General features: G+C 32.4%; 3 protein-coding genes across 3 annotated transcripts in view; 1 reads left to right on the plus strand and 2 right to left on the minus strand.

Moving 5' to 3' along the window:
• LOC104699582 (NPL4-like protein 1) overlaps window positions 1-472 on the minus strand; it is a gene marked incomplete in the record, with an annotated part of 5836 nt that extends 5364 nt beyond the window's left edge. The window contains 1 exon segment of the mRNA XM_010414908.2: window positions 14-472. Within this exon segment, the coding sequence (XP_010413210.1) occupies window positions 14-229 (216 nt within the window).
• Window positions 776-1681, minus strand: LOC104699583. Its single transcript, XM_010414909.2, has one exon. The coding sequence runs from the start codon at window positions 1385-1387 to the stop codon at window positions 989-991; it is 399 nt and encodes a 132-aa protein (XP_010413211.1). The 5' UTR covers window positions 1388-1681; the 3' UTR covers window positions 776-988.
• LOC104699584 (protein TRANSPORT INHIBITOR RESPONSE 1) overlaps window positions 11029-11938 on the plus strand; it is a 6280-nt gene continuing 5370 nt past the window's right edge. Inside the window, exon 1 of the mRNA XM_010414911.1 lies at window positions 11029-11526. Coding sequence (XP_010413213.1) covers window positions 11060-11526 — 467 coding nt within the window. The 5' untranslated portion in view covers window positions 11029-11059. The remainder of the gene's footprint in view (window positions 11527-11938) is intronic.

Below are 11938 nucleotides of genomic sequence, written 5' to 3' on the forward strand. Positions count from 1 at the left end.
TGAGAGAGGAGATAGGGAGGTTAGGATCGGTCATGTCGGTGAAGGCAAGGAATTCAGAAGGAGACTTGGCGAGGAGAAGGTTGCGATCGGTGGATAAGGTTTGGTTGTGGATTGGGATCTGAAGCTGATCTTCGATTAGGGTTTTGAGTTGGGAGACTGTTACGTGAGCTCCTCCATCTACGCTCACTCTCTCCAATCCATCTCTGCTTCGGATCCTCAGCATCGTCATCTTCTTCCTTCAATTCAATTCAGATCAAACTAACAGACAGATTGATTCGACAAAATCTCCAAACCTGCTTCGAGTTTTATTAATAAATAACCCAACGAGCTTCGACTCGAATAAAACCTTGTAGGTTCAAATAGTAAGTAAAAGTGCTTTTCTTCTTCCGAAGGGAAACACGAAAAGCTCTGAGATTCGTCGAACAAGGTTTAGTTCCCAGTTCAAGGAAGAATCTAAAAGCCCCCACCCCCCCAAATCATATTAAAACCAATTGGAAGACAATTCCCATAAAAACGGCGACGTTTAATATATTACCAATTGCTTCTCCCCATTTAATTTGAATGGGCTTTACTAGTTAGCCCAATATGCTCGATAATATTTTGTTGACTACTACTACCGGACCATTACCGTAATTAAATTATATGTCCTGTATTAACGTTTTAGAAAACTAATTATAAATTTTATTACGGTAAAAATACGAAACTATGTTTTTTCTTTTTTTGGTTGAAATTATTATAAACATAAAATAAAAAGCACAGATCAGATTATTCTACGTACGATGAACTGAACAAAAAAACTATATATAAACGGGAAAAGGGAAGAAAAAATGTCGAGAAATCACAATATCTCTAACAAAGGTATTTTAAATCAATACATTCAAATTAAACACACACCCTGAAATAATGTTATGTTGTATACTATACTAGTCATCATCACTAGTATCATTTTTGTTTTGTTGCTATAATTAAGTCAATCAAAACAATACTATTAAGAAGCCAAACAAGCTTCCCAAAACATTCGGTTCTTTTCAATCTCACTAATCAACCTCTCGTCACTTCCCGTCAAAGATGAATCACGGTCTGTCCTCTCCGGCCATCTCCGATAACTATTCACCTCTCCTTCTCCATCATCGTGATCCTCATTCTCTCCGGCGACCTCTGCTTCTTCTTCTTCTTCTTGACCAACCGGGTCAAGATTAGTTGACCTACTCGTCCTTTGGCTCGTTGACGTCTCGCACCTGCATGACTCGGCATCATCACCATGATCTTCACGACCTTTCGCATCATCGCCTTCGTGGCCATGTTCCTGATGATGGCTCTCGGAATCTCCAGATGCTTCGAACAGCAAAAATGTTGACACTTCGACGACGTTGTTCTTCGTGTTCATTCTTCTTGATCCTTTTTTTGTTCTCTGTTTCTTGGAAAATGACAAAAACACAAGCACAAAGCTTAAACAAATCTCTCTTTAGTTACATGTGATATATATATATATATATATATGAGAAGATGGTAAAAGAAGAGATAACGTTGCTAAAATCAGATTTCTTGGGCGCTTTAATAAAGTTATTATTTTTATAATATAAAACCTAACAGAGAAATAGATTGTATGCAACTTATTGTGGGATTCGGTTTCTAGAAGGTATGAATTTGTAAGTTGAATACAGTCAAATAGAGTTGTAGTAATGTTCCATTAATTAATGGATAAACAAGCAAATTAATCTAACTCATATATGACAATAGAAACTACTGATCCATATATACTTGAATTGTTATCTTAACAATTAGAATTACATATATTTTCACTCATTATCTTAATTACTATATTTCAAAGAGAATAATCATCCAACAAATACCTAAATTTGGGTTTCCTTTTCTTTCCTCGCTCTCTAATTTGTTTCATGTCTTCTAGAACGTGTGAGAGACCAAACAAATTACATGATCTGCGTACGTCCAAGTGTCAAATATATGAGTGTTAACTTGTCTCACGCTAATAATGATGTGGCACAATAATTGACACAATCGATCCATTCATTATTTAATAATACAAACATACTTTACGTGAATGCACAAATATACAAGTGTGACATTGTGAGTCTATACACGAACCCGACAATCGTGGTTTGGTAGTTAACGGCTGGCTGGCCCTATACGCAGAAACTTGGAGAAAATATGAATTTTGATAATTTTCTCCAGTTTTGCTCAGAGAACTTTTTTTATTTTAAATTTGGTAAGTGTTAACTCACTGGACTTATACTTTACGGGCATATGCTAATGGGCTTTCACGAGGCCCGTGTTATAATGCATACGAAACTATTATCGCATTACAAGATGATGAATGGATCGATACAAATCGATTAAAGCTTTTTAGGTGATATATAAGTAAAGTGATATTATCATGAATAGATGGGGGTGATACGAGAGACGACGAGTGGTCCAGTTTACATGAAATTAAATGGTCCAAAAGGGAAAGGCTGAGAAAAAATTATATGGTGTGTCTCTTGGAGGACCACATTCCTCGATCACGCCATTTATTGAATCAAATCTATTATATAGTTTTGTTTTTGTTTCTTTAATCAGACAAATATATTTCCAAATTAAATGCTTAAAGGTAGTATATACATATTTTTCACAAACGAAATTGATAGTTCAGTAGCAGCAAAAGTATTAAAAGAAAAAAAAAAACATAAATAAGTGGTCCTATAAAAACTTTACAATAATGGCATATGTTGTTAGCTCTCTTGCTAGTCCTCGTTATCTTCCTAAGCGCATGCAATGGTAACATATACGGCTTATACGTATTTTCATACTATATAACTAGTGATCCAGAACTTTTGTGTTTTTTGTTTTTCTTTTCTTTTCGTGTATCAAACAAACGTGGTAAATGCATTGCTTAACATCTTTCCCCTCCTTTCGTTTTTAAACAAAAATAAAAGTCGTAAAATCGAGTAATAAGTAATTTGTTATGTCGGTAGCTAATTTTTATCTATTCTGGTTGTTTTTATCATAGTAATTACAATTGATATGACTCTTCTACTCCATCTGTTCCCCTGCGATTAGATGTATACGCAGGTAATGATGAAATGATGAATTGATGATCCCTCTTATCAATCTATGTTGAACAAAATCTTTATGTGAAGACAGGGTAATAAATCATATTTGACTATTTTAGTTGGATCAACAAATAGAGTTGCAATACCATATATCAAGTTTGTGTTTTTTTTTTCTTTAACTTAAATTCAATTGATAATAGATGAAATTTATCTCTTGAATATTATTTTAGACCCCTCAATCCTCATAACTTTTAATGCGGTATCAAAAATAAAATCTCATTGCGATGTAGTATTAGTTATTCAACATGTATTATGTGATTAATATATATGGTCCCAATGTCTTAATACGATAGATTTTCATGTTTTCTAAATCTAATACGATAATGAAGTAGGTTTGATCTGTGTACCACAAGCAACTTTTTTTTTTTAACTTTTGAATATATTATAAATAGATCAATTTTCTTTGAGTTTTAATATAAATGTTACATTGTTATATATGTGTGTTCTCATAGTAATTAATAAAAATGTTAAGATAAATATTCATTATATATTAAAATAACTCAAATATGAAATAATCTATATCCGAATATACTTGTTTGGTTACAAAAATCCTAAAATAATTTTTAAAATATATATCCGTTTATAAAAATTTAAATCACATCATATGCTAAAAAAAATCTAAAACAAAATTCTAAAAATTTATTAACTTTATGTATTAAATAGTAATTTAAATAATTAAATATAATATTAAATAAAAGTGAAAAGAGAATTATATTTTAATCTAACATATTGCTTTAAATTAGGTAGATGTTATATCAAGAGGTTTAGGGAATTGTACTCTTGTATTATTCATCTGTTCCATATGATAATAGGGTTTAGGGTTACACTAATGGGCCGATAATGGGCATCCATATAATATAACATATTCATAACACTCCCCCTTGGATGACCATTATAAATAATGTAGTCCCAAATGCGCATATGAGATGTTGCCTCGTTAAAAACCTTACCAGGAAAACCCAGTGGGAAAAAACATGGTTAAGGGAAAAAGAGTGCAGCGCGCTTTTACTCCCCCTATTGAGTACATCACTTGAAATCTTCAAGATGACCTATCCAATATGATGAAGTAGCTTCTTCAAAGTAGTGATTGGAAACGCCTTAGTAAATGGTTCCCCAAATCTTCACTTGAACGAATCAACGCGTATCGCCATTCTTCTATTGGTCATGGATCTCGCAAGTGACTCATCTGTATCATTATCTTTGTTTCTCACAATCTCAAAACTTTGAAGATGATAGTCTTTCACCATTGGAATCATAATATTCCTTTTCAAGTGTTTATCTTTCGCGTGTTCTTTTGTTGTCTCGTTAAAAACCTTTCATGGAAAAACCCAATGGGATAATAAACCATGATAAGGGAAAAAGAGTACAACCACGCTTATGATCATATATCTCCTTCTGAAAGCATCATCTTCAGGTTATGCATTATGATCATATATATCATCTTTCCTGAACTGTTATAAACAGCGCTTTCAGGTACAAACTCATATGATCATCATATATTATATTGGGTCATTGAACTTCAAGTCATTTGAACCCCTTTCATATAGAAGATCTATTTGAACTTAAGCCCAAATATTCTTTTACATACAATCTTCCACACAATCATCTTATACATAGGAGTTATTCATAATCTCCCTATAAAACTTTTTTTTTTTAGTATGGTACTACAAGACCATTTTTCTATGTAATATGATGTAAGCATCTTGAGATAACATCTCTTTCATCAGATGTCAAATCTGTAACCTCAAGAAATTTCATGAAATATCTGATCTTATACAATCTGATTTCTCCATCTTTCAGGAGTAATATTTAATCACTGATTATTTCTCCATATATTCCTTTGTATGTGAAATCTCAACTGGAGATTAGATAACATTTTCATGATCAACATATTTGCACTTGTTCTTGTACCTTTCTTTTAACAAGAATCACTTGTAAGTGCTGAAGAGACAAGATACACATATAATTTTTCTTTTAACGAGGTTCAGCAAAGGTCTATGTCCTCAAAGTTTCTTGAAAATACTTTTTAAACACAATTACAATTAGTGTTCAATCTCGAACACAACTCTAAGATTTTCTCTTAGATTGTTCCTGATCTATTTTCAACCCACAATGAGATTCCTAAGATCAACAATAATGATCTACTTCAATGATTCTCAGATAGAGAAAAACTCTCACCATTTACTCCCCAAAGGTTTCAAAAGGCATCAAAACGTTTTCTCACTTTAACAACGTTCTCGAGAACTATAAAATATTGCTTTTAGCAATATAATCACTTTAAAGGATACTTATGACAGTTTGAAAACATGCTGGATAGACTGAATCAAGTCTTGCTCTTACTGTCAAACTCACAAGAGATCTAAAATAGTTGTTTCCACCATATGAGAGTACATTTCTCATAATCAATATCAAGAATTTATGAGAATCATTGTACTACTAATATATATCATATTGAAGGATAACTACAATTCTGTCACGAATGAACCAATCAAATATAATTAATATGGTGGAAAGAATAAACTTATCTTTATAATTTGAGAGATCATTAGAAGAGATCCAAAACAGAGATGAAGTAGTCGATTGTGACAATCAGTTGCTCCGTTTGTCCATATCAAATCCAGAGACATGAGATGAGAAACGTGCGAGATCTGGAGAGACAAGACACGAGAGACGTCCGAGGCGGTGACGGCTGCTACTCAACTCGGCGGCTAGGGTTTGATTTTTTTTTCTTAAAACGGCTAGGGTTAGAGACTCGTGCTGATAACGTGTTATATCAAGAGGTTTAGGGAATTATACTCTTGTATTATTCATATGTTCCATATGATACAACATATATATAGGGAATACATAATAGGGTTTAGGGTTATACTAATGGGCCGATAATGGGCATCCATATAACATAACATATTCATAACAGTAGATAGATTTTAGGAAATTAATATTATCAAATAAAGAAATCATTGTATTTGGTTGTCAGGATTGTAGAAAATTTAATTGGGACTTGTTTGGATACAAAGATAAGATTGGAAGATACAAAAATGTACTCTAAAAATGTTAAGATAGATAGTATATCATATTAAGTATTGATTTCTTTTTGGTTTGTGAAAGGAATCAAGATATGTAATAAAGTTTCGAAAGGAGATTGTGACCATGTTAGCCCATCAGCATTTAAAGTAGATGATGAGAGGAGGGAGTACTCCTGCTCATGGATCACGAATACTCCTGCTCATGGATCACGAATCGTGATTCACGATCAATAAATCTTCCGTGATTTTGCTTGTGTGCGTTTTTTTTTAAGTTGTTTTTGTTATTCAAATTACTATTGACAAGATGGTATAGATCACAAATAATATTCTTGGCTTCTTGCAAATGATCACTATATCCGGGATTCATATCAATTTTACGATTTACAGTTTTGAGATGTCCGCAAAAGCAAGCTGTTCATTTGTAACAATCTTGAAATCATTCATTCAATAACAAATAAAAAAAGTTAGCGAAGTTTACACGAGCCTATAATATGGATGATGGAATCAAACATATGTTGCTCAGTCTGTTTGTCTTTTTCATATAGTCCGTGTGAACACAAAAACATAAAATAAATTAGAAGGCTTCATAAAATTTTAAAAAGTAAAAAAAGTAAAAACATGAATAAAAAACCCATGTATTTGGTCGCTATAAACCTAATACATTTGTAATTTAGTGGAACCACCAAACATTTCATGGAAATTACATCCCACCGAACCAATATACACTTAACAAAATCTGGGGATGGATTTTGTTTATTCATTTATTTGAATACTTTATAATCCCTGGTCTAATTTTACTTAATATTAAAATCTGAAATAAATTATAGAGTAATAAAATGATGTTTGGTTCGTTGAATCATAGAAAAACATGTTTATCTCATGGCATGTTTATCACACTAAATCTTTTATTACGAGACTAAAGTAAAGCCTATATATATATTGAGAGAGAGATATATATTGTCACAACCTGTTTTTATTTTTATTTATTTTAAAGAACAAAATTTCTAAAGCTTACACTTTGACAATCACAGTCTCCATTAATCAAATTTTAGATATCAGAAAATGTAATAAAATGTGAAGTCGATTACCAAACAAAGTACTTAACGTGAAACAAAACATAGGAGGAGAAAACTGTAGATTCTTTTTGAGATAGCCGTGAGTGATGATAATTAATGGATGCATCTAGACACGTGTATGATAATGATTAGACATGCTTATTAAGATTTGTATTTGAAAGAGTTTTATGATTGCGGAAAAAGTGTCGTCAACGTTAAAGGAATCGACCAATGAGTTTATAACATGCACGTTAGTTTACTCCATAGGATTATTTAAAAAAAAAAAGATGAGAGACTGAACATTGGACTGGACTGAAAGAAAAAAAAAAAAAAAAGAAAGGATAAAAAGACAAAGATTTGTATAACTTTTTCGGAAATTCAACCGCAAAATTACAATATAAAAATATATGTACAGCTTGAAGATTTCTTCAAGACCCTTATATAAATTTTTTTCTTTTTTCTTCTAGGCATTAGTTATGTTCGTAGAATACCGTAAGAAGAAAAAAGAACTGCATAAGCATAGAACGTTTCACACATTATCCAGTATCAACACTATTCAGTGTTATTTTTTTTTTTTTTTTTTTTTTAATTTAAATTTGATCGGACAAAACAGAAGACTCGACGTCCACCTCACCTACTCACTCCTCCAACCCTACTTTATGGCCCCCACTAGCTCGGCCCATTGGGCCTCTCTTACTAATGGCAAAATCATTACCGAATATATTTTTTTTCTTTTTTTATATATCAATTTTTTTTGTTTGCCTGCTTTTTCTATATCAGTTTGTCGTTATTTTTTTAACCCTTTTTTATAATTTTTTTTTTATCTATGTATAATTATGGTAAACCAAAATGCGTTGACTAAAAAAGTATATTACCCACCTTAGAATGATGTGGTTTCCATGCGTAACCATGAACCATCCAATATTAATTAAAATAAAATAAAAAAGTTTATAATGGGAAAAGTATAGTTGCGTGACGTATTTTTGCAATATGGAGAATAAAATAACACAGAAAAAGGTTGGAAAACGAAAAGTAATACTACTATATAGTAAAATCGTGATTGCGAGGGACACACGAGTTAGAGAAATTATAAAGCGAACATATCAGAATTTTAATTGGTCAGAATTTGACAAATCATATAAACGATATAGAGAGAGGAGAAGGAGAACAATAAAATAGAAAAAATGAAAGCGAAAAGGGAAGGATGGCTTCCACTAATGGGGATGTCATTATAATCAACACACACATTACATAAACATAATCCAAGTTAGCTTTTCAAATCACGTGCCACTTTACTTGTACACCACCTCTTCATTAATCGCATTATCACTCATAATCATCATCTCTATCTTACATAAACAATCTTTTTATTATGACTCTTTTTAATGTCCACACATGCATGCCCGCCCGCCCGCACATATATACTTCTAGTGATTCTTACATAATGTAGTAGTATGTTATAATTTTTCATTCACAGTTGGATCTCTAATATCGCTTCTGAATAAGTTTTTTTTTATTTAATTTAAAAACATACTTAAGGGAGATAATTAGTACTAGTCTTATTATACAGCAAAGTGCAAGCTAGTTTGAGTACGAAACCCGAGGAGAAATAAGAGAGATTCGCGGGGGAGCCATGCGTGGGTTTCTTATTCTAATCATATCCTTAAAATTTTAATTATTAATTAATCAATGCCCTCTAACTTTAATACTAGTATCCAATTACTAGAATTAATTAAATTGTATCCTTTTTTCTGACGACATTTTTTAGAAAACTAAATAAAATCATCGGGGTAATTACTTGCAAGACAACTCAGCTCCCCACTTCTCCCATCTGACCTCTTTGTTTTTTTCCTAATTATCTCTTTCTTCGTTAGTACCTTTAATGTCCCGAGCACTTGTAAACTTAATTACACTGAAAAAATGGAAATAATCAGAATTATTTTCTTTTCAATAAAAATTATTCGTAAAAACTCCAAAGGGAACTGTTGAACATTAAAAAAAAAGAAGAAAAAACTAATTCTAACAGTAAAAAAAAAAAGAGAAGAAGGTGCCAACATTTTTTATAGAGTAGAGTAGGGTTAATTAAAAAGGCGGATTAACGGTCAGGATCTTGTGTAAGGTGAGATTGAAAGAGAGGAGCATAAAACTGTTTGATTTGTGACATGTTTATTTAGAGAGGGCAGACCTATCAACTCCATGCTGTGACACTGCCACCATAGCCCATCATACACTGTTTCTCCTCGTCATACCCTTCCGTCGAATTTATATTTTTAACCCTGGTGGGTGGGAACAACGTTACATAGGCTTTGTGAGAGATGAAGAGGGGCATATTCGTCTTAGCCTATTTCGTTTCCTTTTTTAGAGATTAAACCGATGGACGTGCGACAAAACCCGAACTAATTTTTTTTTTAGACCGATTCAGACAAACGAGGTACTGTATTGTATGCAATAATAATTTCAGATTTAACTTATTAAGAATTGATGGTATCAACTGCTAGTAGTAGTAATTTTGTTTTAGTAACGCTAGTGTGTGTGTGTGTACACAGTAAAAAAGGAGTCCTCGATCTGACGGTCGTGATTAAAAATGCGACGCTTGCACCTTTCTTCTGTACTGTTTATTTTTTAGTATTATTCAAAATTTTCAGTATCCATATTCTCTCTTTCTTTTGCTTTTTTTTATTTTCATAAAAAGTTGCACACTTTCAATTATTGGATACTTCTTCCCTCACGTAACTCTTTTCTTCTTACAATAATAATAATTTCGAATACAAATAATAATAAACATTTGTTTCTGGACTCTGCAAAACGAAAAGATATATATAATTATCATATCCCACAAATTATACGAACACATCGATTTATGTTATGTTAATTAATTTCATCGTTCAACTGTGGTTTTTACACTTTTGACACGTGAAAGTAAGTACGACTACACTTTCTTTAGTCGAATTTTGTTACATTTGAATAAAAAATTAAGAAGTGAACAATAATAATATATCGAAAGGTTAACGAAATAAATAGTGGGTAAATTTGGTGGAAAAAAAAAAGTGGGTAAATAAAACGTGAAATAAATAATTATATACTCCATGGACATGATAAATAAAACAGTAGATTGCTCTTAGATGCTTTCATCAACGTATGATTGGACGGTTGTGATGTCATCATAAATATAACACTGGAGCTTCCTTTTATTTTTTTTGTTACCGTCAGATTCAAAAAAAAAATTAATTTAATTTTTAACATTCTGTAAGTGGTCCCCGCAATTTACGGGGCTTCACCCCTCATATCCAGCCGTGCATCGCGTATCAATAGATTCCCTCTTCCCATACACCTTACCGCACCCTATCATCTTCTCTTACTCTGGCATCATTAATGAGAACTTTTTTTTATGTTCTTAGATTAAATATATAGTGAAAATAATGTTAGATAAATTGTTAAGATCATAGGTAAAAAAAAATGGAATAACTAATTATGGTGTTCTTAAAATAAAGATATAGTGAAATAATATTCATAAACATTTTACAAATTATAAAAACTTATAAAATAACATTTAAATTGCTTACTTATATAAAAGCAATTGTATACTTATAAATTAATATAATATTCTTAAACATATTACAATTATAAAAACTTATAAATTAACATTTAAATTGCTTACTTATATAAAAGCAATTGTATACTTATAAATTAATATAATATTCTTAAACATATTACAATTATAAAAATTTATAAATTAACATTTAAATTGCTTCCTTATATAAATGAAATATTATTTTTTTTTCCAAAAAATCTCGTCCAGTCACATGAAGCTACGTCAAATAAGAACTGGANTGGAATCGTCGCATTGAGATCTCGGGGGTTATTTGCAATGCAGAAGCGAGTAGCCTTGTCGTTCCCAGAAGAGGTGCTCGAGCACGTGTTTTCGTTTATACACCTAGATAAGGATAGGAACTCGGTGTCTCTGGTGTGCAAGTCATGGTACGAGATCGAGCGGTGGTGCCGGAGGAAAGTGTTCATCGGGAACTGTTACGCCGTGAGTCCATCGACGGTGATAAGGAGGTTCCCGAAAGTGAGATCCGTGGAGCTGAAGGGGAAGCCTCACTTCGCAGACTTTAATTTGGTGCCTGAAGGATGGGGAGGCTACGTGTACCCGTGGATAGAGGCCATGTCATCGTCGTACACGTGGCTGGAAGAGATAAGGCTGAAGAGGATGGTGGTGAGCGACGATTGCTTGGAGCTCATAGCCAAGTCGTTTAAGAATTTTAAGGTTCTTGTGCTTTCTTCCTGTGAAGGCTTCTCCACCGATGGTCTCGCTGCTATCGCTTCCACTTGCAGGTCTTCTTTCATTCTTTCTTTCTATATTTCCTCTGATTCTGATTCTCTCTTTTGTGTTTCTGTTCCCTTTTGCCTTTAGGAAGCATATAATTAATAGCAAATTGTTCGATTTGATTTTGTGAAATTCATTCATGATCTACGTAACTCTCTCGATTATAGCAAATTCTCATGTATGTGCTCTGGTCTTTGTGATGAATTCTTTTTCGGTTTGGGTCAAGATTTTGCGTATCTTATAGAAGAAAGATGTTTCTGAAGATTCTGAATAAGAAAGAGCCTCTCTTCATCTTTTTTTATATGACGGTGGTATTTTCTCGTTATATTCCTTTGGATTCATTCGCTCTCTCTAATGAATCTCCTGAGGTGGGAAATCTAGTCAATTTTTGCGATATATGTTTACTTTTCTTTTTCTTTT

Source organism: Camelina sativa, chromosome 7, assembly GCF_000633955.1.
Source record: "Camelina sativa cultivar DH55 chromosome 7, Cs, whole genome shotgun sequence".
Lineage (NCBI taxonomy): Eukaryota > Viridiplantae > Streptophyta > Magnoliopsida > Brassicales > Brassicaceae > Camelina > Camelina sativa.